This window comes from Alnus glutinosa, chromosome 5, assembly GCF_958979055.1.
Source record: "Alnus glutinosa chromosome 5, dhAlnGlut1.1, whole genome shotgun sequence".
Taxonomy (NCBI): Eukaryota; Viridiplantae; Streptophyta; class Magnoliopsida; order Fagales; family Betulaceae; genus Alnus; species Alnus glutinosa.
Window position 1 is genome coordinate 23942667 of NC_084890.1, and position 27780 is coordinate 23970446.

General features: G+C 36.2%; 1 protein-coding gene across 3 annotated transcripts; it reads left to right on the plus strand.

The window, feature by feature from the left end:
• The first annotated feature begins 507 nt into the window (after positions 1-507).
• LOC133869796 (ABC transporter C family member 12-like) lies at positions 508-26170 on the plus strand. 3 transcript variants are annotated; one of them, XM_062306868.1, is made up of 28 exons: positions 508-656; positions 968-1455; positions 1680-1858; positions 2048-2087; positions 3249-3405; positions 3803-3917; positions 4003-4083; positions 4184-4208; positions 4830-4886; positions 8365-8430; positions 9117-9191; positions 9738-9845; positions 11285-11419; positions 11881-11987; positions 12083-12176; positions 13234-13401; positions 16757-16897; positions 17121-17321; positions 17459-17557; positions 17670-17822; positions 18003-18388; positions 19911-20091; positions 20492-20815; positions 22042-22798; positions 23731-23852; positions 24603-24848; positions 25069-25492; positions 25817-26170. In XM_062306868.1, the coding sequence occupies exons 2-28, from the start codon at positions 1123-1125 to the stop codon at positions 25912-25914; spliced, it is 4872 nt and encodes a 1623-aa protein (XP_062162852.1). In that variant the 5' UTR covers positions 508-656; positions 968-1122; the 3' UTR covers positions 25915-26170. The 3 variants fall into 3 exon arrangements, with proteins under 3 accessions (XP_062162852.1, XP_062162854.1, XP_062162853.1); XM_062306869.1 differs by lacking the exon at positions 508-656 and adding an exon at positions 752-772; XM_062306870.1 differs by lacking the exons at positions 23731-23852; positions 25069-25492; positions 25817-26170 and having other exon boundaries at positions 24603-24838.
• The last annotated feature ends 1610 nt before the right edge of the window (positions 26171-27780 follow it).

Sequence of the window (27780 nt, forward strand, 5' to 3'; positions counted from 1 at the left end):
TCAGGAGACGGAATTTCAGTATAAAGAGTAAATTTTTTATTTTATTTTTGTTGTTATCATACCTCACCTCAAGTACTTTTGAGTTCATTTTGATATTACATGGAAGCTAATTGCAAATCAGTAAAACTTATTTTGCATTTTTTTTTTTTTTTTTGTTTCCTTTCTTCTGACCTTCATGTTTAGCTGCATGTTTCTTTTGCAGAACAAGAACACTCCTTTCTGCAACTAGCCCTCGTGACTCACGTCTTTATTCTTATTCGAATTCGAGTAAAATAAAGTCTGATACTTGTACCTCGTGACTAATTAGGCAGTGGTTGACGATTTGTCTTGAGCTGCTTTCTCAAAAAGATTTTTAATAATGAAAAAAAAAATAATTCTTGGGTGGGGAAGCAGCCAAATTGGTAGGGAAGATAGCATTTTTTTCAATAATATAGTTGTGGCTGTTTTATTTCATGTCCTTTTCATAGTCAGGATGTCTTACGTCAGCCGCGACGTTTGCAATCCTAACTTTTCCGTCTTGTCTCTCTTGGAAAGAGTATATATAACCAAATTCAACCATGCATGCCATAAGCTGCTGATATCATCTCTTCTGTGTGTCTGGTCGAGTTCATTCTTGTTCTGAAGCTGTAAAACATGACGATAACTCACAGTTAGAGGTAAATGCTCTAATAGTTATGGATGTTCTTCTTCAGAATTCACTGATATTGTTGCTATTCTTCTTGTTTTCACTACCTGTTATCTTCTCTCTTTGTTTGCTTAGGAAATATAAAAAGTGAGAGGAATTATAATAGTTGGTCTTGTCTTTCCCCTTTTCTCTGTTGTCCATTCCTTGATCAAGTTAGATTAGTATTTGCAGAATAGAGGTGGCTTTGTGCTGTTTCATGTTATATTGATGGGAATTTACACACACACACATATCCGATTCCTTTCCTGTTTGAAACACAAGTATGGTTTGCTCTTGTTGCAGGAGGTGCATTGTGAGCCAGTGAGTGGTTGTGGAGTAAATCAGAAAGACCAAGTACCCACAAAATTCTATCAATCACCCAAGAGATTTGCCTAGAAAGAAAGTGTGTGTGTGTAATGTGGCCTCTCTACTGAAGATTTGTGAAATAGGGATCAAATATGGCCTTTGAACCTTTGATTTGGTATTGTCAGCCGGTAGCAAATGGGGTATGGGCCAAAGCAGTAGATAGTGCTTTTGGTTCATACACACCTTGTGCAATTGATTCTCTAGTAATCTCTATATCTCATTTGGTTCTATTTGGCCTTTGCTCTTATCGAATATGGTTGATAAAGAAAAATACCAAAGCCAACCGGTTTCGCTTGAGGTCGAATTACTATAATTACATGTTGGGGCTGTTGTCTGGTTATTGCACTGCTGGGCCTTTATTAAGGTTGGTGATGGGGTTTTCAATCTTTAACCTGGATGGACAGATCGGCTTTGCTCCTTTTGAGGTTAGTTTTCATGTTTTCTTTATTATGTTGCTTTCTATCTTCGTCAAGACAATGACAGTTTGAAATCTTAGCATGTATGGCTTCAATTTGGTGTGAAAAGTTTGATGTGTAAACGTCAGTCTGATAATTATTATCTCCAATTCCGGCAGAAGGCAATTCTGATAATTTCTCTTGATCAATAAATATGACTCGAATGTGCAAAGTGACATTTCTTTCTCTTGCAGATAATTTCTTTGATCATCGAGGCTCTTGCTTGGTGCACAATGGTGATAATGATTGGCTTGGAAACTAAAACCTACATTCGGCAATTTCGGTGGTATGTGCGATTTGGAGTCATTTATGTTTTGACAGGGGATGCCGTGTTGCTCAATCTTATTCTTTCAGTGAGAGGTTATTACAGTAGGTTAGTTTTTCTCCCATTGATCAAGTGGAAAACTTACAGAATTTTACACACACACGCGCGCTTATATTTATGTTAGGTATAAAACATGTAGTTAGGAGACATGTTAGCAGCACTGTTTTATGGAGTAGGATACCTTTTGTTCTTGTAGAATGTTCAGCGCATAGTAACAATTTTATTTTACTCATGCAGATCTCCACTGTTTTTGTACATCAGTACAGTTTGCTGCCAGGTTTGTTTCCTTTGTTTTTTTTTTTTGTGCATTTTCAGTAACAGTTATGCTGGTTCATAACTTCTTGAATTAATTTCCATTTGTGATGTTTTATCCTATCACAACTGTAAATGGTCTTTGATCAAAGGCTGGGAATTGGCTATTGAAGCTTTGTACGGTTCTTAGGCTCCATGTAAAGGAATTAATAGTCACTAGCCAACACCTTGGAAGGCTTTAGGGACTTGGGCCTGGGACTAAGGAAATATACTTTGAACGACTATATATCTTCTCTAAATAAACATAAAATGAACAGTATTATTGTAAATCTATGATGGGAATGTGTAAATATGAACTTTGTAACAAGAACATCAACATTGTAGCACTCCTTGCTATGCTGCACTTAGAGTGCATTTGTGAGAAAAATATTAGCATGACCATACGCATAATCTGGCTGATTTCTGAAGGTAGGTATTGGGTACTTGGTGGTTGGCATCCTTGTTACCCACCTATAGCATGGGGCTGAGATTGGCAGTTCCAGTCTGGGTCATGAAGCCAAGCTGACTTGCATATCTGAACCTTGTCTTTGAAATTCTCATAAGAAATCATATGCCCCAAAAACTTAAGTTAATAGGAAATGGGCCATTATATTTGTCTAAAAAACTTAAGCTATTATAAAGTTGGACAACAATGTATATTGAGCTCAAGTAAAGGTGAACAATAATATTTACTCCACATATTGGCCGGCCCAAAAAAAAAAAAAAAAAAAAAAAAAAAAAAAAAAAAATGAGCCTTGCACATGCAAACCAGAAAGGATGAAGCTAACAGAATGGTTGTCAGAAAGATTTGAACTGAGGATCTCACACACAACCTAGCTTTAGAAACCATTTTCTAAAGTGGACCAAAATAGATTTTAACCTCAAATACACACTAATTCTGACAGGACTCTAGACCTGGACTAGTCATGATTTTATATTTAGTAGGCCAGTGCAACACCTTGTCCTCAGCTACTGTAACCTGGGCCAAGATTTGGATATTAAGATGTCGTATCTTTGTCAGAATAGCACAATTATGTCAGAATAGCACAATTACCTTTAGTAGATATTTTGAATTTCAGTTTTTTCTTTTTAACTCATTTCAAAGTATGTCAATACATTTTGATTTGTCTGTGTTGTACTGGTGTAGGTGTTATTTGGAATTCTTCTTGTTGCTTATGTTCCTAAGCTGGATCCTTATCCGGGTTACATTATGATGCAAGCCGAATCTCTTGACAATGTCGAATATGAAGCACTTCCTGGGGAAGAGAAAATTTGTCCTGAGAGGCATGCCAATATATTTGCCAGTAAGTACTTCCTAAACTGAGGGGTCTTTAATGCCAGGAGTAATACAATTTTATAATGGTTCACTTCTTGAGTTATTGTGGCTGGAGATGGAGCAAATAAAAGTACACAGTATAGACTAAGAGTGGCATACACTTTTAAATTTAGCATTGGTTGTGTTTGTGAATGATTTATGTCTCTTGATGTTCTATTTGATGTGCTAAAAAAAAAGAATCTTTTCCAAAATCCCACACCCATTACGATCCTAGTTGCCTACAGATTTCTTAAGCTAGAAGGTAGGATTTCCTCTGAACAGTCATCCCTTGTGTCCTGATGAAAGATCAAACCTGCAGTATTTTACACAATTGGGTATTTAATTGATATCCTTGACCTGCTTACCCTTTAGTGCCATTTCTGTAGGAATATATTTTGGGTGGCTGACTCCACTCATGCAGCAAGGTTACAGAAAACCTATCACAGAAAGGGATGTTTGGAAGTTAGACACATGGGATCAGACCGAGACACTTATTACAAAGTTAGCATCCCGTTACCACCTTTTCAAATGCTCTTCATGAATCCATAATCATTGTTAAACATGTATAACACTATTGATTTTGCAGGTTCCAGAGATGTTGGATCGAGGAATCTCAAAAGTCAAAACCATGGCTTTTAAGAGCATTAAATAATAGCCTTGGTGGAAGGTATGACCTACATTTTTCTTGATGTTTATTATCCTTGTCTAAATTTTGATTAGACTCTATGCTTTCAAGCATATGAATGTACTATAAATCTTTTCTGTAGGTTTTGGAGGGGAGGCTTCTTCAAGGTAGTGTGCTCATTCCCATGTTTGTGCCCTCTTAGTTTGTCTACAATTGTTCATGGTGGCGTTGTTGCTCATAAATCGTCATCCGCCTTATAGTATCCCTTGCAATTGGATGTCTGTGGTCTACCGTTTTGTTGAAAAAAAAAAATCATCTTCCTTCAAAGTTTGAAGGTCAAAATCAACTTGCCTGCCTTAATCTGTTAATTCTCTTTTTTTATTTTTTTGGGTACATAAATCTGTTAAATTCATTGTGCACAAATGTGATTTCAAAAACTGAAATCATTGAAAGGATCTTGGTGTGCCATCAATTAAATATTACTGAATAGGGACTTTTCTATAGTAGCTCTAAAGTTTACTATGAGCAGATATCTGGTTCTTATATTTTGTATGTGAAAATAGAAGTTCACTAAATGGGAACTTTTCAATACATTATCCACGTGGATATTAATGCTTGGACATCTGACTCATATTTTTGTGGATTATGTAAGAGTGACAGCTTGGAATGCAAGTAGAAAGATCTAAAGGGAACAGAATTTCTGAAGTGCTACATATAAAAGATAATGTTCACTTCTCTATTTGATCACTCTTTGGAGGCTTATAAATTCTTCATTGAACATCTTGTAGATTGGAAATGATCTTTCACAATTCGTGGGACCAATTCTATTGAACCATCTCTTAGAGGTCAGTGACTTTCTTGCGACAGTTTTATTGATAAATGGTGTGACCTATTTCATTTTATTTTGTGTGTAAAAGGGGTGTTTTTCTTCTATTTAATTTAATGAACTTTCATACCAAAAAGCCAGTGTGTTCAATTTCTGAAGCATTGAATGTTGTTCCATGCTTGTTTGATCAAATTCAATTGCATAGACATTATATCACTTGACCAGCTTTTGAGATCAATTTATAAACCTTAGTTTCATAATGAAGATGGAAAAGTTGAAGATATCATTAAAAAAAAGGAAGTTAGAAGCAAGGATGATATTTACTTTTTGAAGGAAAAATAAAATAAAATAAGGAACTTCATTTCCTAAGGAAATTAATTCAAGGTTTTTATATCTGTTTGTAATTGTGAAATGATTGTTAGAAAGATGGACTGTAACAAATGCAGACCAGAAATTATAGTCTCAGAAGCAGGCTAGAGAAATGAGTACCTGTTACAGAAGCAATTTAGCAACCAGAGAGTATGTTTCAGCATAATCCACTCCATAAGTTTGTGTGTAGCCTTGGCAACAAGACTGGCTTTCGAACAATCAACAGTACCATCGGGTCTGTATTTAATAATATAAACCCAACGACAACCCACAGACTTCTTATTAGAAGGTATGGGGACAAGATCCCATGTCTTCTTATGATGCAAGGAAGTCATTTCATCCTCCATAACATTTCTCCATCAATCATGAGATGAAGCATCTTTAAGACATGTAGGAACATGTGAAGCAGGGAGATTGGTTATAAAACAGGAATAAGGAACATATACAGCATGATAAAGAGGATGATGAGTGACACAGAATCATGTACCTTTTTGTAAAGCAATAGGTAACTCAGTGCATGTGTGGGGGGCAAAATCTGCAGATGAAGAAGATATTTATGGTGGCATGGACTAAATGGTCTATCTCTGACGTTGTAAATCCAGCACTCATATTTCTATAAACTTGTTGAATCAAATATTGCTGCATGATATCTTTCCAAATAGGATCAAGTATCATCTTTTTATTATAGGAAAAAAAATATTGAAGTACATGAGTCTTCATCAAAATTGGTCTATGGGGAATTTCATTGAACAATTGATATACATCATAAATTTGATTAGTGTTCTAACCATTGTTTTCTTGATAAGTAATATTTATTCATTCAAAGCACAGAGGGGCGTAACCCTAGTATACAAGGAGTATACAAGAGACCCTCTAAATTATATAAAAAGAAGAACATAACTCCAAAAACTCAAAAAAATTAGAGACATTCACACTATTCCAAGCCACTTTCCATGTATAAAGGGATTGTAGCATCATCTTCTTTATCTCTAGCAATCCACTCTCACGATCTTCAAAACTCCTTGCGTTCTGCTCTTGCCAAAGACACCGCATTAAACACAAAAGAGCCAACCTCCAGATTTGCAAAGCATGACGATTTCCCAATTGTCCCCTCCAACTTCCCAAAAATCATTAACCCTTCGAGGCATAACTCAATCAACACCAAACAACTGAAGAAATGCACTCCACAATTCTGTTGCAACCTCATAATGAAGGAATAAATGATCAATAGACTCCCCACACTTCTTACAAATACATCACCACTCCATCACAATAACATTCCTTTTTAATAAGTTATCCAAAGTTAAGGCATTCTCTAAAGCCGCTGTCCAAACAAAGAACGCCACTCTCAAGGGTGCTTTAACTTTCCAATATTCTTCCAAGGGAAATTTGACCTTACATTGTTAGATAATACCTGATAATACGACTGAACTTCAAATGTTATTCTTTTAGATGGAATCTAGCAAATTGTATCCTTGCCTCCATGTCTTACTCTTTGAGAATACAACAACTCAAAGAACCCATATTATCCACCACTCACACATCCTTACCACAAGCAATAGTGAATAATTTCTGAAATGAGACTTGCAATGGTTGTTCTCCACAGCAAACATCATGCCAAAACAGCACACTAGATCCATCTACTACCTCATATCTCACATATTTAGCCAAACCGTCCCACTCCCACACCATAGGGCCCCCCAAACTCCTTAGAACACCAATCTCCCCTCATATTATCATATTTAATACCCACTACCTTTCTCCACAAAGCCTCTCTCTCCGTAGCAAACCCCCACAAACACTTACCCAAAATGGCTCGATTAAACTGAATCGTATTTTTTACACCTAAACCTCCTGAAGTTAACGGAGTACATATAGTCGACCATTTCACCAGATGAAACTTAAACTCATAACCAATACCCTCTTCCCCCCCCCCCCCCCCCCCCTCTCTCTCTCTCTCTCTCTCTCCCTGGCACCCCCACAGAAAGTCCTTCTGGAGTTTTTTCAATTGATTAGCCACTCCTACCGGAATAGGGAAAAAGGGACAAATAATACGTCGATAAATTAGAAAGAGTACTTTTTATCAAATTTAACCTACCTCCATTTGACAAATAAAGCCTCTTCCATCCACCAACCTATGCTCCATTTTCTCAATAATGCCACTCCAAATGGTGGAAGCCTTATAGTGAGCACCCAAGGAAGACCCAAATACTTCATCGGCAACGATGCCACACCACACCCAAGAATGGTAGCCAAATCCGCCACATCCCCCAAATTGCCTATGGGAACAATCTTTGACTTAGACAAATTTGTCTTTAACCCTAACACTGCTTCAAAACATAAGTACAAACATCTCAAATTTCAAAATTGTTCCACATTAGGCTCACAAAAGATTAACGTATGATTTGCAAACAAGAAATGTGACACTACCATTGCCTCATGATTTCTCAATCCCACCGAAAACCCAAGTAGAAGCCCTCTATCCACCGTAGCAGATAGCATCCTACTTAATGCCTCTATAATAATCACAAACAAAAGTGGAGACAATGGATCCCCCTATCTTAAACGACATGCTAAAGAATTTACCTCCAAAATATTATCATCATGTGAGGGTTTTGCTTCAGGCTCCGAAAGTAACTTATCAACTTCCTGGCTTTTGCTTACTTCAAGATTATTCTCACGGTAAAGAATTGTTTTAATCACTTTTACCATGTTTTCATTTTTCATTACTTTTGACTCTTTTAAAGACCAATTCAAAACTCTCTTTTTGCACCAAATTTGGATTTATTTGAAAAGGATATTGTGTATAATTTGGCTTGTAGTAGTACTAGAATTCTATGTTGATATGTTGAGTTAGTTTCATTCTTCAATTAGATCTTTTTGGACACTGCAGTTCATCAATCTTGACGTTATCTGCTGTGATGATGAGATAGGTTTAGGGATGTTTAACTGAAGTATCATATCCATGAATAAGAGGGGTTTTTTTTTTTTTTTTTTTTTTTTTTTTTTTTTTTTTCTTAGTGCTTAATTCTGTTACATTTTAGCCATAAAATGAACCTACTATATGAGGTCTCCATGGCTTGTTTTTGGACCATAAAAGTTAATAACTTTCTGCTTACTGCCTGCAGTCAATGCAACGAGGTGATCCAGCTTGGATTGGTTGCATGTATGCCTTCTCAATTTTCGTTGGGGTGGTATGAATTCTACCTCATATTATCCAATTCATTTCATGTTTTTGGATACTTATATATGAAAAGTTTCTCTTTTAACACCTAATTTTTCCTCGGAAGTTAAGGCTGATCATCCACATCAGTCAAAAGGGGCAATATGTGGTATAATAAAAGGAATCCTGGGAATGATGTTAAATGAATTATGTGAAGGGTACTTTCAGTACGTGAGGGGTGTTACTAGATTTACATTTTAGGATAGTTTCTTTAAGTTGAGTTTATGATTCTTCTGAAACTATTCAAAATGTTGAGGAGCATGTTGGAGGTAAGGAGTTACAGGGAGGTTTTGGATTCATGTGTAGATTCTTCTGGTAAAGCAATAGCATGGTTATAATTCACATCATGTAATGATCAATTGTGGCTCTTCTTTCGGTAAATAATTTAGTGAAGTATGTTTCTTTGTGGTTTGTTAAATTTTTCATTACCTATTGAATTAAGTGTCTATTACACATTGATTTTTGTACTTGCATTCACCAAATTATGGCCTGGAAAGAAAAGATGACATTTTGAAATATTTTATGTAAAATAACAATAGAAATCTCTTCTGCTTTCTCTTTGAGAAAGATATGAGTTTTTGTCTTTATGAGCATTATTTTATAATTGTTCGACATTTACATTTAAAGAAGATTGACTGATTCTTTTATCTATTGCAGTCACTCGGTGTGCTATGTGAGTCTCAGTATTTTCAGAATGTTATGCGTGTTGGTTTTCGGCTGAGGTCAACTTTGGTAAAATCATTTCTATGTCAGCAATATTTAGATATATGTGGTGCTTTTGTTGATGTATCACTTTAAGTCTCAATTTTTTTATTTGGGGTTCCTGAATGAGTAGGAACTTTCTAGGGTAAATTGGATTCTCCCATCCTGATCTATGAGGTCAGTTACAATGTCCCTCCTAAACTTAAGTCTGAGAAATCAGCCCTTTAAACTATAGGATTGGTTGTAATATTTCCCTATCGTTAGAGTTTCTCTAAATTTGTGTTATATGTAACCTTAAAACTCGTGTATTTAATTATCACAATATTATAGATTACATGTTTATTTTTCTTGCATGCATTCCAAGGTCATGTCATAAGCATGTGGAATTAAGGTTAAATATGATGCAAATTAGGGAAGTTTTAAGTTTTTAACAGTGGAGGGGCATTGCAACTAATCACATACTATAGTGGGCTGATTGCTAAAATTTAGGGTGGACATTGCAAATGTGCCAAGTGTTTAGGTTTGGAACCTGCTATTTATCCAAAGTTTCAAAGTAGTGACTGTTTCTAGTTATAGGTGGCTGCTGTATTCCGCAAATCTTTAAGACTAACCCATGAGGGTCGCAAGAAGTTCTCATCTGGCAAGATAACCAATATGATGACAACTGATTGCAATGCACTACAGGTATCTTCTAACTACAGTGAATATCAAAGGCCAAATAAATTATGCATTCATTTTTATAGCCCTATGTAGAATTGCTTTTTCCTTTTGTCTTTTTCTTTTGAAAATCAATGATGTTATTTTTCATAGGATGAATTCAGAAATATTGTAAAACATAAACCATACTTCAGTCAACCAATAAAGTTTAAAGAATGTGAAATCTGTTATACATGGCAAAGTGCCTTCAATGAAAAATTTCATGCAATAGAATTTTGTTGGAGCAAATGAAATATTCTATTGTCATATGCTTCAAAAACTACTGTATGGAAGCCTTTGAACTTAAACATTAGGTTGTTTCTTAAACTCTTAACGATGTGGCAAGAGCAAGTTTTTAAGATTACTGATTCAGAATGTGATAAATATTTATAAAAGAGCTAAAAGTAAGTCATCAAAAGTTGAATTAAATCATAGTTCATTCAATGGTAGTGCTGAGAAACTGTGGTCCATTGTACTATGAAGCTATTAGGTTTCTATTCACTGGCTCCATTTACATATTAACATGTGAAATATAATTTTATGGGATAAATATAATTTAAATGCTATTTATATTGTTCAGCTAATCTGTCAACAACTTCACGGATTATGGTCAGCTCCATTTCGTATCATCGCAGCTATGATATGAGATTTAGTAAACTTTTCAGAAGTCATTAAAAAAAAAAAAGATAATCTAATCACTATGCTGCTTATGCTCAGTCATGTATCAGGTCTGATGTCTTAGATGGGGAAACAGACAAATTGTCTACAAATCTTAGAGTAGTCATTGGAAAAGAAGATTGTAATAATAGCATTCTAGTTGTTTTTGGGAGCCATGTAAATTGGATCCTAGGGTTTTAATTACGTTGTGTCAAGTATAAATGATCGAGAGTAGCACTTATGGTAAGATTTATTTTGTAGAAGAATCTTTCTTGTGAAGGTTCCAGTAATATAGTGCCTTCATTGGTACTTTTGAGCACAATAAGTGATTCATTGAAAGTGCATGTATGCATGAACATATCAATGTAGTATCATAGACATTACTAATGTAGATGGAAGGACATGTTTGTTGTTGCTTTAAAAAGACTTGAGACTTTCCATTTATGACATGGGTGGTTGATTTAAGGTCAATGAGTGATGCTAGGAGTACTACAATTTAATTACTTGACATGGTCATTTGTGATGATGCCAAGTACAATGTGTGGTCCCCACCACCTGCTCACAAGGATGGATGAGTGATAAACATGGCTTGACAACTCGGCAGTTATTTCAGTTTGTAACTGTTCTGGAGTAAAATTTGTACTACTCAAAGCATTTGTCTGAATCAATTTTTTGTGTTGCACTTTTGAAGTTGACTCTGAGGTGCCTTTAAATTGACTCAGAGGTGGGCGTGACTGAATCATCACTAATATGCTATTTATATTGTTCAGCTAATCTGTCAACAACTTCATGGATTATGGTCAGCTCCATTTCGTATCATCGTAGCTATGCTCCTTCTTTACCAGCAACTAGGTGTTGCTTCACTTCTTGGATCACTAATGCTAGTTCTCATGGTCCCCATGCAGGTTAGGGTTTTTTTCATTTTTGCCTTCTTAATATTCATGTTCTGAAAATATTTTTTGGTAGTAATTGCTCCATATTCTAACTTCAGCCTTACCGAATTGTTTAGTGTCAATGATGCAGCCCCCAGAGGCTGCTGATTTGTTGTTTATGAGAAAAATGAACAAACTCAACGCCATGGACAAAATAAATTTAATTTATGGGAAGAAAAAATGAGGATAATAATATTTACTGCTTATAAGGTACTTGACATTGTTTCAAATTTTTATGAACTTCAGTTTGTTGTTGCTCTTTCATGTTTCTAGCATTATTATGGATAATAATATTATATTGGATATTGAGTTTGTATACTTTTGATACTTGAACTTTAATTCTCGGATATTTCAATTCCCCTTTTTAAATTATGTTTAATGTCTTAAAATGAAATTGATCAGCTTATGTTTCATGAAACAACTTGTGAGAACAGGCCTTTGTGCTTAGCAAAATGCGGAAACTGACCAAGGAAGGACTGCAGTGGACTGACAAGAGAGTTGGCCTCATGAATGAAATCTTGGCAGCCATGGACACTGTGAAGTATGGTCAAATTTAAGAAAGGTTTCCCTTGAACATTTATATTGTTTCATTCTTGAAATTTTTTGTTTTGATATTATGCTGAAATTTTTTCCCAGATGTTACGCATGGGAGACAAGTTTCCAATCTAGAGTTCAAAGCATGAGGGATGATGAACTGTCATGGTTTCGCAAAGCACAATTACTATCTGCTGTATGGCCTCAAAACATAATCTTGAAAATTTACTTCTTGCTTGTATATATTAATTCGTGTATTTCCAGAGCATGATGATGTTAGTAGTTGATATTTAAAATTCCGCATCATCACTGTTGACATGTAGTGTATTTACAACTGCTTTGAGTTGCCTAGCAATCAAATTTGAGTGACTGCACTGCTATTATGAGCGTTGTAGGGGAAGTTTCATATTTTGTCTGGCTGCAAAATATGCTTTCACGGCTTGTGGTTCCACAGTGGCAAGAAATAATATTACAGCCCTTAGCCATATCAGTTTGAGATTAGAGTGCAGTGAAATTGGTCTTTATGGTTGCATGCTTGCCTATTTTTATTTATCTAGGCTTCATACTTCGCGCCACTTGATAGATTGCATTTGCAAATATCTAATGTACTACTTGAAAAGAGTGTAATGTTTTGGAACACTTCATCTTTACTATCGTTCAGAAAAAGTTATGGTGTTTATGTTACCATAATCTGTTTCTCTTGAATGCATCATGTACATACTTGATCTAGATTGGTAAAATAGATTTATGATGAGTAACTTCATATCCTATGATCAATATAGAGTAGGTAGAGAATAATAATGACGGAGGAGAGAAAGAGAATAGTATTCTTATTACTTGATATACTTTCATGCAGTTACATAGGTTAAAGAGAAGAGACTTACGAACTAATATGGAAAGAAATAATGACATATAACAATAAGATTAAATCAGAATAATAATAGGCATAAATCAAGGAGGACGAAATCGTATAGATTGTTTCCATCTCCAACATATAGAACCAAGACAAGGGGATTTGAAGACCAGCAATGGCATATTCATTTATTCCTTTATATGGTGAACTATAAATAGCATTGCGTGCAACATAAGATATGGTCCGCTTCAAAATCTGTATAGATGAGCTTATAGTCGATAATCAGATATCTATTATCCTAAAAGTATTCAGTATAGATAAACTATGCTTCTATATTGCCATAAAACTATCTCAGTCTTAGCTTTATGTTTTTCTTACTGGCTAAATGGCTTCTTTGCAGTTGAACAGTTTTATACTGAACAGCATCCCAGTTGTTGTAACGGTGACCTCTTTTGGGTTGTTCACTTTGCTTGGTGGGAATTTGACCCCAGCACGGGCATTTACATCACTTTCACTGTTTACAGTGCTGCGATTTCCTTTAAACATGCTTCCTAACTTATTAAGTCAGGTCTGTCTATTGCACCTCTGTTAAGTTTATGTATATTCCTGTTTGCTGTCAAAACCACATTATTTTTCATTACCTCATTTAGAATGGGTATAAATTTCATTTTCAGTTAATAGAATATTACCCTTGTGTGTCTTTCTTAGGTTAGTGTGATAAGTACCCGAGTTTGGGTAGTGACATGAGATGGGGATTTGATAGCTCCTTTCAGGTAGGAGAGACCACAATGATAGATAATGAATCCAATTAGGGCTGGATACAAACCACAAAGACAATTGTTTGAATACAAATTCAATAAATGAACCTTGCTCTCATTCTCATGTCTTATACTAACTTAAGAAATATAACTATCCATGTAATAAACAAACAACTTCCTATACAAGGACTCTACTGCTGTAGTGACAGCAACCCAACTACTCACGTTGCCTCAATTGTTGTAGTGGCAGCAACCCAGCCTATGATCTTCACGTGTGCCCCTCTCATGCGCCAGCTTTGTATCCACTTCCTTTGTATCAACTTCCATGGCCAATTAATGTGGGTTAGCTTGGTGTGGACGTGAAGTCCCCCCCCCCCCCCCCCCCCCCCCCCCCCCTTAAGAGGAACCATGTCCGCGAGGTTCATGTGTGGAAATTGATGAGGGGTTCAACCTCTTCAGTTCCACGCTTACCTTCCACAATTTCAATGTCGCCATCTACGAACTCCTCAAACCTTTCCTCCGTTGCAGAAATCCAATAGAGAATGCTTGAGGTGTTTGGCAACGATGCCCCGGTGTGAACTTTTCATTGCAACCAAAACACAGGCTTTTCTCCCTTCTTTTCTACGTCTCCTCCCACGACAGTTTCTTGGCAGCACCAGATGAATATGGGCGTGTAGTATTTGTTGGTACTCGGCTGAATATGTCGACATAGTTGAGTGGTTGTGCTTAGGGAAGCTTTCAGTCTGTTGTGGTTTCGGCCCTTCACCTCTTGCGGTCTTCGGGTCTCTAGAGAGATTATCATCTCTCATTCGTGCTAGCTCAATGGCATCACGGAGGGTTTTCGGTTTGAACATTCGGACGGCAGATACAATATCCTTTTTAAATCCTCCAATGAATGTTCCCATGAGTGTCTTTTGAGGCCATCCATCCGCCTGGTTTGCCAATTGCTCAAATTCTTGTTGATATTCCTGCCATGTCCCTTCTTGTTGAATTCTTGAGAGTTCCTCGTCATAATCTTCGACTTCGGTAGGACCAAATTGGATCAATAACTCCTTTTCAAATACTTACCATGTAATGGGCAACTGGCTCTCCTTGTACACCTTTGTTATGGACCTCCGTAACGAGGGATGAACGATGAATAGTTGGATAGTGGGTGCGTGTGATAGTAGGGGGAATAATATAAATGCATAATAGCCAATTCTAGGGAGAATATAATTGCCTACCTAAAATCCCGCTACTTAATAATGGGAATATGAATCCCTTATTTTTTGGGGAATATCAATCCCTTATTTCTCTCCTTAAAATTCTGCTCACTTTAATGGGAAACAAGTCACTTATTTCCCTCCTAAAAATCCTGCTTTTATTCTCCTAGTAGGATCCTACGTTTACAATGGGTCCTCTTGCCTTAGTCAGCCACTTTCTTCTCCATGCACTATTCTTTCATTTTTAGCCATGTTGTGCAGCTCAAGACTTTCCTTGGTAGGCATGGTATTCGGTAGCTCACTTCTTTCCTTCTTAGCCATATTGTAGACCCGTAACAGTCTTCTTCATTCATTGCCACCATTGATTGGCCTTGCTTTCTAAATGAAAGGCAGCCAATGACACCCTCTAATCTTCCGATGTTTGCTTGTAGTCAAAGTATTGAACTACCCAGTCCAACTAAACTGTGGGATCATCTCCCAAATAACGGGAAAAATCCAGTTTAGCAAAACCATTTGACCCCTTGGATCCACTCGAATGCCTGGAGGAATTTTCTCCCGACATGTGAGTTGAGACCTTCTCCTTGGTCGTAGACGACTCGCCCTTCTCAAGAGACTTGGAGAACATATCCTTCAGCTCATGAAAGTTGGCCTGTGAGTCTGTACTCAGTTTTTGCATTCTATCTTTCAAATCTTGTAATTCTAACTCCAATTTCTCGATACGATCCTTGTTGGTAGCGATGCTCTGATACCAAGTTGATAAGTACCCGAGGTTGGGTAGTGACGTGAGATGGGATTTGATAGCTCCTTTCGGGTAGGAGATACCACAATGATGGATAATGAATCCAATTAGGGCTGGATACAAACCACAAAGACAATTGTCTAATTACAAATTCAATAAAATGAAACTTGCTCCCATTCTCTTGTCTTATACTAACTTACGAAATATAACTACCCACGTAATAAACAAACAATTACCTATACAAGGACTCTAATACTGTAGTGACAGCAACCCAGCCCATGATCTTCACATGTGCCCCTCTAATGTGCCAACTTTGTATCAACTTCCACAGCCAAGTAACTTGGGTTAGCTTGGTGTGGACGTGAATTCCTACGTGAGACTCCATCATAGTGTGTCAACTCAATGGCCCAAACATGGATATGTGTAAAGAGTGGAAGTAAATCAATCTTTTCCAAGTGTCAAGAGTGATGTTTGGTAAATTTCAGGGTTTTTTTTAGCAATACATTTAGGCCAATGGAATTGATTACATGACCACTACAGTGGCCTGTTGGAGATTAAGGACAAATCAGAGCACAAGGACCTATAATGCTAATTGATTCCAAATGGAAATTTTTAGAGTCCACCCTTATATTTTTTTTCTTCTTCACTATGTGAAATTGAGTATTGATTCCAAACGATGTCTAATTTTGAGGACAATGCTATGCTGATTGATTCCAAATGATGTCTATATCTTCCAAATGGAAATTTTGAGGACAATTCCCTAAGAAATAGGGTAGAGTGAATGAAGTAGAGAAGTGTATATGAGTATTATGTAGTTGTATAATACTTTAAATTTAAACGGGAAGTTTTACAGGATTGTTGCAAGACCACTGCACAATCCAGCCAAGGGAAATTAGTTAGAAAGAAGGGATTCATGTTCGTGAACTCCAACTACTTAGGAAGGTGTTGTGGAGTCGGGTTGAGTAAAAGAGGAGGTATTTGCAACAGTTTGAGATAATATATATTGAATTTATGTAGTTCTTTTTTTACTGATAAGTACTTGTGAGTAGTTGTGAACTTTCACTATTCTGATGTGTACTATACCTTATTTCTTTATTTTATTTTTTTTTTTCTGGATACAGAGCGTAAACAAAAATCGTATTTTTACATGGCCAACATATCAGCAGTAATTCTTAAAACGATTTGGCAATTCTTTGAATTTCTCATGCTATTCTAGTTTGACAGGTTGTAAATGCTAACGTATCATTACAACGCTTGGAGGAACTATTCTTAGCTGAGGAGAAAGTTCTACAACCAAATCTACCTCTTGAACCGGGGCTTCCAGCTATCTCTATTAAGGATGGCTACTTTTCATGGGATTCAAAGGTCATATTTTAATATTAGATTTTATTTCGTTAAAATTTTAACTGTTAATTCGTTAACATTTTTCAACTATGGTTTTAGTATTTGATATGGCAAATGTAGACTCCCTTTTGACACCGAAGGCAGCATTGCCACCCGTTTCCATTAGATCTTCTCATTTTTGTGATTCTCAAATGTGCTTCTTTCCTATTTGATTCAGAATTCTTAACATCCCTATTCTATCCAGGCAGATAAGCCCTCATTATCAAATATCAATTTGGACATACCAGTTGGCAGCTTAGTTGCAGTCGTTGGCGGTACTGGAGAAGGAAAGACGTCATTAATTTCAGCAATGCTTGGGGAGCTGCCTCCTTTGGGAGATACTAGTGTTGTTATCAGAGGAACAGTTGCCTATGTACCGCAAGTTTCATGGATTTTCAATGCTACTGTGAGTTGCAGCTTGCTTGCTTTCTGATTGATATTATATTTCTTATCTATCTACTGCTTTTAAACTTCTCCTTGCTTTATACTTGTAGCAATCTCATACGACTATTCATGCTATTGACTTTCAATACATTCTGACAGGTGCATGAAAATATATTGTTTGGCTCAGAATTTGAAGCTGCACGATACTGGAAGGCCATTGACGTAACTGCATTACAGCATGATCTTAACTTACTTCCTGTTAAGTGAATTACAAAGTTATATCTTTGCATTTACTTCTAACTAATGATGTGCGTCAGTCTTATTATGAAATGGAATGTTTCTGTTAGTTACCACTCACATCTTTTCTCAGGGCCGTGATCTCACAGAGATTGGTGAAAGGGGGGTCAATATTAGCGGTGGGCAAAAGCAGAGAGTTTCCATGGCTAGGGCTGTCTATTCAAATTCTGACATATACATATTCGATGACCCTCTAAGTGCTCTTGATGCTCATGTTGCTCGACAGGTATCATATTATGTTAAGTGGTATGAGTTCACCCTTAGGTTTACTTGTATTCCTACTCAATATATCACTATAATCAGCAGTAGTTCTTTAATCTAGTTCTAACATTTAAGCTATCCCGTTAATTTCACTTTAAATTCTTTCATTTAGGATAATATCATTATAATCTTTGGTCATCTCCAGGTTTTTAATAGCTGCATAAGGGAAGAGCTGCGAGGAAAGACCCGGGTTCTTGTCACAAACCAGCTACATTTTCTCCCTCATGTTGATAGGATTATCCTGGTCTCTGAAGGCATGGTCAAAGAGGATGGAACCTTTGAGGAGCTATCAAAAAATGGTGTTCTATTTCAGAAACTAATGGAAAATGCTGGGAAAATGGAAGAACAAGAGGAAGAAAAGGAAGATGGTAAAAACTATGATCAGAAAAGCTCTGAACCAGCTTCGAGTGGGGTAGAGAATGAGTTTTCAAAAGATGCAATCTATAAAAAGAAAGGGAAAGGAGGGAAATCTGTGCTTATTAAACAGGAAGAACGAGAGACAGGTGTTGTTAGCTGGAATGTTTTGGTGAGGTAATATACTTATGCTACTTTAATGCTTCCAAATTAATTGTAGATCTTCAATTGTTTTGACAGATATTTTATGATACAAACAAAACTGAGCACAAAATTGTAACATCTAATCCACCCCAATATAATATTCATATCTGTCAGTGAAGCCATTTCTAGTCCAATTTAGAACCTTGGATGAAACTTAATAATGAAGTATCACATTTCACTCTAGGTCATGTACTTCTGGAAATGGAGTTGTATCAGTATTGAATGCATGCTAGACTCTGCTTGAGGGTCAAACAAAAAGACTTTGTCTTTCATGGATTACACCCAAATCTGATATGCTGATCCTAAAGTTCCCTGAATAAAGTAGACCGAATAACTGGAGAAACGAAAGCTATACTCCTCTAGTTGAAAATTATTTCTAAAAATGTTACAGTAAACCTTTGGTATCCACCTGTATATATCAGCCCAAGAGCAATAATCAGAAATCTAAGCTATATTTTACAGAAGATCTGGCCTGTCAAACACATGGTAGATCTACTCAGACAATGTTAAAATCTATGGAATACTTATTTTAGTGATAGATACAATGACTTAACGAGCGGAGCGTCAATTATGTAGGAGGCAAGGGATTATATATGTATGTGTTTATGTATGGATGTATGCAAGTATGTAGATGTATGTATAAAAGAATATTCATTAGGAAAGAAGAGAAACGGTGTGAATAGGCTGAGGAGAAGTGGGAGATGAGAAATGGTATCTGTACTGACCAGGATATATATCTTGTGCTTCTATTTATGCAACTTAGCAGTGTCTGCTAATTTTGGGACTTTAACTCTCCCCTGGATCCTTCCAAACCAAATTTCAATCATCTTCTATGCTCCATTTTCTGTTAGTTTGAAGCAAAATAGGATATCATACGTTAACATTATTTCTTAGGACATGGGTCAAATGTTTTAGAAAAAGAAGTATATTTAAGCAGGTTAATGAGGTAGGCAACTTCAAAACATTAATTATTTACCTTTTCTGGACCAGCAGTAGCTAGAAAAGCATGAGCTAGAATTTTACAGCTATGCCCCTTCTCGAGAAGAATGGTGGAAAACGATTCATGTGGCCTACCTGAAGTAGTAAGTTATGGGTTTCTTCAGTTAGGTAGAGATTGGATGCAGACTCTGAAACGATTCATTATTTAGTTTTTTCTGGATTTTCAGAAATGCGTGAACTGGAAATTTTCAGTTATGCCTGGTAATAGAGAAGAATGGTGGAAAAAAATTTCTATAGCCACTACCAAGAAGTTAGCTATGGGTTTATTAAGTTGGGTTGTGATTGGATGCATACTCTGAAACCATTCTGCTGTGATGAGACCTATTTCCTTTCTGGGTTACCCAAAAGGCCTTGGAAGTACTTTTACTTAATACAGCCACACTAACCATGCATCATGAGTCTCCTTTTCACAGGTTGATTTTTGTGTAAACTAATTTTATGGCCCTTCTTTCAGTCATTTTATGACTTGATATGTTTACGTTGCTCCTATCTGCAGGTACAAAAATGCACTAGGAGGCCTATGGGTTGTTTTGGCACTCTTTATGTGCTATTTGCTAACGGAAGTTCTTCGAGTTTCGAGTAGCACATGGTTAAGTGTTTGGACAGATCAAAGTACTTCCGAGAATTACAGACCAGGCTACTACATTCTTATTTATGCACTTCTTTCATTTGGCCAGGTGTGTCTCCAGTTAGTGCATAGTTGGAAACTATTTTTTTCTTTTAGAGTGAAATCATTCTGCTGCAGGTATTGATCTTACTGTCTGTTTTTTAACTTGTTCTTTAACTATTCCAAGAATCTGAAGTTTTTGGGAAGAGTCTATGTCAGTCTTGATAGGTAAAAGAAAAACCACCTATGTGAAAACACGTACAATGAAAATCATATCATTAACTCCTATACATTGGCAGAAAATGTATTGAAACTTTAGTGGGAAGGAAGCACTACATCATCTTTTCCTTTTTCTGAGTGTTCTAGAATTTAGAGCAGCAGAAAAAGTAGCAAATGAACAAGAAGAAGAAGATTTAAGTATCTGTAATTATTATAAGTTTAAAGCCGTACTTAACATTTGCTGGATTCAGGTAACTGTGACGCTTGCAAACTCCTATTGGTTGATCATTTCCAGTCTTCGTGCTGCCAAAAAATTGCATGATTCCACTCTACATTCTGTTCTACGAGCTCCAATGATATTCTTCCACACTAATCCAACTGGACGGATAATCAATAGGTTTGCAAAGGATCTAGGTGATATAGATCGCAATGTTGCCAACAGTATGAATATGTTTATGGGCCAAGTGTGGCAGCTTCTTTCAACTTTTGTTCTGATTGGTACTGTAAGCACCATATCCCTGTGGTCCATAATGCCGCTTCTGATCTTCTTTTATGCAGCCTATCTATATTATCAGGTATGTTCAACATTATACTTTTTTGATTGTATCCTTTGCTCTTTCACATTGTCTCACTTTCTAAACCTTGCTGTATATTGTTTTCTGATATGTATAAATAACATAAGACCAACTTGGTTCTTTTCTGCGGAGATTATTCACCATGGGTTCTTAATAACTCTAAGAGAGTGACAATTTTGAGTCTCCTTATCTAATGATCCTAGTAGTTCTTTTTAAAATAAAAGGGGGAATTTCATCAAAACTCTCTGGTTTAATAACTCTAAGAGAGTGACAATTTTGAGTCTCCTTATCTAATGATCCTAGTAGTTCTTTTTAAAATAAAAGGGGGAATTTCATCAAAACTCTCTGGTTTTCACTTGATTTCAATTTACTCCTTGGGTTTTTAAAATCGCATTTTAAATCTTTAAGTTTTTCACCCTTTTCATTCACTCATTCTGTCCAAAACTAATTAGCTGGCATTAATGGGGTTAATATCACACAAGCAAGTTTGTCACGTCTCATGCTACATGTTAAAAAATACCATAAAACTAAATAAAAGAAAAGGTGGCTCACGCGGCTATCGCAAACTGAGGGGGTGGCTTGCATGACCACCCCAAATATAAGGGATGGCTTGTGTGGCCACTCGCAATGGAGGGGGAGGCTCCCGTGGCCATTGCAAACTGAGGGGGTGGCTCACACAGCCACCCCCAACAAAGGGGTACCCGCAATGTAGGTGAATAGAAGGGGTGGCTCACGCAGCTAAACTATGTTCCAAGAATCTGAAATTCTTGGTTGGACATGGGAATAGATTCTATCATTGGGGATCAGCCACCTAGTACATTGTCATTGGAGTGTAGACAATATTCATTGTCTAATTTCAACTTATGATAATGTGCATATTCATGTAAGCCCAACTTATTCTGTTGTAATCATCTACCAGAAAAAGGAAAGAACTAAAAATGCTGCCAAATATTTTCATCACAAGCTAGATTGTGTAAGAGCATTTCACTTTCTCCTCGGAAATTATTTTTGACAAAATAATGGGAGATAGCAACTAGCCTTGGTAGCAAAGCTTTATTGGCACGATACTGCAGCCTGGATGCAAACTTGTCTTCATACTATTGCTGTAACATCTAACCATTAAGTAGCAAGAAAAGTATATTTTATATATTTCTATCAAATAAAGAATTCGCTAAACATGTTTCCAATTCCACACAATTTTTGTGATCATATATTTTTTCTGACAGAGCACATCCCGTGAAGTGAAACGCTTGGATTCCATTACCAGGTCTCCTGTTTACGCACAATTTGGAGAAGCACTAAATGGCTTGTCAACTATACGAGCATACAAAGCATATGACCGGATGGCCAACATTAATGGGAAGTCTATGGATAATAATATCAGATTCACCCTCGTGAATACTAGTTCAAATCGTTGGCTCACCATAAGGTTGGAAACATTAGGAGGCCTCATGATTTGGTTGACAGCAACCTTTGCTGTCTTGCAGAATGCTAGAAAGGAAAACCAGGTGGCTTTTGCATCTTCGATGGGTCTACTTCTCAGTTATACTTTGAATATAACAAATCTGTTGAGTGGTGTTCTGAGACAAGCAAGTAGGGCTGAAAATAGTTTAAATTCAGTTGAGCGTGTTGGCACATATATAGATTTGCCTTCTGAGGCTCCAACTATCATTGAGAGCAACCGCCCCCCACCTGGTTGGCCTTCATCAGGATCAATTACATTTGAGGATGTTGTCTTGCGTTACAGGCCTGAACTTCCTCCAGTCTTGCATGGATTGTCCTTTACAGTTCCTCCAAGTGAGAAGTTGGGAATAGTTGGAAGAACCGGTGCAGGGAAATCTAGCATGCTTAATGCATTATTTCGGATTGTAGAAATGGAAAGAGGAAGAATTTTAATTGATGCTTGTGACATTGCTAAGTTTGGACTAACAGATTTGCGGAAAACTCTTAGTATCATACCACAATCACCAGTTCTTTTCTCAGGTATGCATACTTTGACAACCCTATATTGCTCTTTTGATGGTTTGACATGATTTTATTTCCTCTTTTTGTGATTACTTTTTGCTTTTCAACACGAGAAATTGCTTACCTAGTAAACTTAAATCTTTGACGTAGAAATTTTAGTGAAGTTGTTGCCACTTTGGTCTTCAATATGGAATTATATGATGTCAATAATATTCTTAGCCTTCATTCTTTTCTTTTTCACGTGCAACATTTATGACAATGCAAATATAAATGTGGTAGACTTTTTAGAAACATTTTATGCACTTTTCAAATAGTTATTTATATGGTGCAATACATGATTGCATTCCTCTTAACCACTAATGAAGTCAGTTAATGTGTCTCTATGTGCTGGTGCATATGTTTGTATGTCTAGTCTCTAGATGCATTTTGTTACACATATATGTCGCTTTTTTTACTTCTTGGATTATTATTAAATTGATAATAAGATGATTAAATTTATTTTTTCCTACCAGTATATGTTTTTTGGGACAATTGTTGATTTAACATGGTATTAGAATAATGTTCTTAACTTCGAATACTGACTCCATACTTTACCTCATTTTTTCAGTCAAATATTCTATTTATTGGATCCTCGTTATTGAGGGAGAGGTATACACATAAGGGAGAGTGTTAAAATATTAGTTAAATAAATAAATCTATTATTTTCTATCAGTTTAAGTTTTTGGTATAACTGGTGATTTAAGAAGACCATCTCTTGTTTTGGTTGCTAATAATGCACGACATATATTCATTCTACACATTTTGGAACCAGCCAAACCATACTACTAGCTAACAAGAATTAGGAAGCAAACTTTGTTGCATGATCTCTTTTTTTTAAATTTCTGAGAAGTGTTATTGTAAAACCTCCAAATTTGGAATGCATCATTGTAATAGTCTTTTATTTTGTCTAGGAACTGTACGGTTTAATCTTGATCCTTTCAGTGAGAACAACGATGCTAACCTTTGGGAGGCTTTAGAAAGGGCACATCTAAAGGATGTCATAAGGAGAAATTCTTTTGGTCTGGATGCTGAGGTATAAACCTGATTATCCTTAGTTAATTTCAATGATCAAGGTTTATATGGTTGAGTGCTGGTTAAAAGCAAAATTTTGGTACAGAAATTGTTCATGGAGGTATCACTACAAGTCTACAACTAGTAAATGATTTTCCAGTCTTCCTACTTTTTCGCCATTCATGCAAGTGTTTATAGTATCCAGAAGTTCTTATGATTCTTAGGACCTAGTAATTGATGCACTTTGGTCTAAGATATGCCTTAAATGGGGGCCATTAATTGCACTCCAAGTTTTTGTGCTTGTAAACTTCTTGTACTTGTAAATGTCATGATATATTACCTTTCACTTTCAACAACCAAATCATGTTTATATGCATTTACTGGACTGTTACCTTGTACATTTAAACAAACTCTTGTAGTTGGGGATGGAAATACTAGCATACCAGCAAAAACCCAAGTTTTACAGGCTACCTTTTAGTCAGATTTCAATGAATCATTAACATGTATTTTTTTTTTTTTTTTTTTTTTCAGATGAAACCAGTTTTTTTGAATATCATATAAACATAATTTTTAAAGAAAAAGTGGTGGCAAAAGTGTCTAGTCAATTTTGTTTTAAGTTATCTTGAAAACACCAATTTCATTAAGTGAGAAATTTATTCGAAGTCAAGGGGACATTTTCATTTTACCTTTTTTCTTTAACTACCGTACGTAGAAATAAAAGAAATATGACTAATGCTAACCAGAAAAGTATTTTATCTTGAGTTGTGCCAAGGTCTCAGAGGGAGGAGAAAATTTCAGTGTTGGACAGAGGCAGCTGTTAAGTCTTGCCAGAGCATTGTTGCGAAGGTCAAAAATTCTTGTTCTAGATGAAGCTACTGCAGCTGTTGATGTTAGAACCGATGCACTTATCCAGAAAACCATTCGTGAAGAATTCAAATCCTGCACAATGTTCATTATTGCTCACAGGCTAAATACAATAATTGACTCGGATCGAATTCTTGTGCTTGATGCTGGTCAGGTATTCCAATAAGTTTAATGCCATTATTGCATAAGTTCTCTTTCCCACTTGACAGGAATATTTTGGCTTGTACAAGAGCATTAAGCTTGCAGCTTAATAGGATCCATAAAACAAGTTTGAGCAGCCAAACTCAAGAACCGGCCAGAAGATCACTAGCTGACATAAATCTTGATCCCTGATTTATTTCTGTTCAGTTAATACTTTGAACCATTCATTTCAGGTTTTAGAATATGATGCCCCAGAGGAACTTCTATTAAATGAAGGAAGTGCATTCTCTAGGATGGTCCAAAGTACGGGGCCCACAAATGCTCAGTATTTACGTAGCTTAGTACTTGGAGGTAAGGAGAACAAGTCCAGCAGAGAAGAAACCAAGCAACTAGATGGGCAAAGGAGATGGCTGGCCTCTTCCCGCTGGGCTGCTGCCACTCAGTTTGCACTGGGTGTTAGCCTCACTTCTTTAGAGGATGATCTTCAGATTCCACACATGGAAGACAAGAACAATATCTTGAAGAAAACAAAGGATGCAGTTATAACCCTGCAGGGAGTTTTGGAGGGAAGGCATGACAGAATCATAGATGAGGCATTAAATGAGTACCAGGTCCCCGCAGATAAATGGTGGTCTGCTCTCTACAAAATTGTTGAAGGTACAGTTATAATACCTCCTCAGCATACACTCCATCTGGGGATTTAAAAGCTTTCATGTTTCAATTTCCTTTGTGGTGTGAATAATGTTACTCTTCACACTCATTTCATACCGGCTGATGTGCCGTATTTTAATTAAAAACAAAAAACAAAAATGTTAGCCACTTAAAACACACGACGTCAGTCGGTGTAAAATGAGTGTGATAAATGTGTGAAGTGTAACAAACTCTTATGGTGCTTATAGAAATTGCATGAGAGAGAAAAAAAGAAAAGAAAAAAGAAATCCATCTGCCTTTCATCATCTGATGTTGGCTGTTTTGTTGCAGGTCTCTCTTTGATGAGCAGGTTAGGTCACGACAGGCACCAACAATTAGAATATGATTTTGAAGAAAGATCCTTGGATTGGGACAGTGTTGTAATGTAGAAACAATGAAACAACTTGGTACTTACAATGTCTTGTTGATTCAGAGAAGAGGAATCAGTAATATAGAAAGCACTGGCATTATTTATGTAGAATATGATGCCTGCCACTATGAATCATTTATGTAACAGTCTTATCTGTAAATGTAAATTCTAGTACTGAAGAATGGAAATGAGATATTTCTCTACTGAAAACAGGCATTTGAGGTGCCTGGCCTCATAGTGCATTCGAGGTGCTCAACCGCCTCTTTCAAAGTAAACTGATTACAAAAATGAATGAACAATAGATCTCTTGGAACTTGTTTATAAGACCCTTACAACTACTAACCAAAGGTCCAAAACCATCCGGCTGGGCTACATAACAGATGGATCCTACCAACTATAATATGGATAGAACCATTACAAACCAAAGGCCAAGGGCCCACTAACCTAATGTACCCATTACACTAGGCCTCTGAGCTGGAGAATAAAGAAATTAAGTATAAAAATCACATGAAGATTGATTTCGTGTCAGTTAAAGGGAGTGTGTGAATTTGAGACCTACCTAGGGGAAGACAAAAAGATAATGACATGTGATTTTAATAACTATGAGGTGGTGACTTTGTATTTACAGAAGGATTGAATTGCTTATTATTAGAGGCATTTGTTAGAAAAAGTAAACGAAAGCAGAAAAACAGAATGTTACTAAGGCGCGTTACAACGTCGCTTTCCTTAAGAAATTATTTGCTCCCACCAGAAAGGTATACAAAGGGTTACAGTAAAAATTTCTCCAGGATACAATGGAGCCTAGAATCCTCTGTTTGTTTAATTGCATTTTGCACTAACTAAAATTAAACTCGAACACTTTTAGATTTTTCTATTATATCAAGAGATAGACAAAGACTTTTTAATTTTAAATACAGAAGGTATCAGAAAAAGCACTGAAGATAAAAAAATTTTTTTTGTTATTTCTTTTTATTAAACATTGTACAGCAGTTACTTCTGTATAATATTGAAATAATTAGATAACAGTCATAAACTGCTTTAACAGACACTTAAATCTGACCATCATATCAAATAACTGTCTATGATTGATTAATAATAACCATTAGATCGTTATTAATTAATCTCAACCATTAAATCAAATGTGATTTGACCTTACAGTTTATTTATTTGATTGTCCAGTAAATCCAACCACTGGATTTACCTAAGAAGCATCATATGATTTAGATTAAACCGCTGGATCGATTGATCATGACTATCCAAAATTGAAAGGTCATGATTAGATCGCTCCGAGCAAAGTGCCAAGTGCGCCATCAAAGCGCCACTAGCGTCCACTGCATCACGCGCGTGCGCTTGTGCGTCCGGTGCTTCGCACCGTAATAGAGTATACATGTTAGAGTATACAACCAAGCATTACTTTAAATGCTTAAAGTGTGTTGGGCTTTATAAATGCTAACTTCAGTTTCTCTTTTTCCCATGTGGGACTATCTTCATTTAATGCTTTTTAACACATTCCTTTTAAATCATTCCCAAAACACAAAATAAATATATATACATATTAATTTTGAAAATACTTTAACAGCATTCTTACATATGAGACGTCAACACTAGACAGGAACTAAAGCTTGGCATTTGCTGAGTAATATGACCCACTTTTCTTTCTTTTTTTGTTGTCTTTTCTGACTTATAAGGAACTTAACCCACTTAAAAGTCTGGAATTTATATTGTTTGGGGTGTATCCCACCCCAAGTTCTTGTCTTCTATCCTCAAAGAGCTTAACTTTGCATGATGACAAAGTTTCTTGCCTATAAAGCAAAGAGGGGAAAAGACAATTTTAAAGTGTTCGATATTTTGTTATCTGCAACAAGATAACACACTCATACTAAAG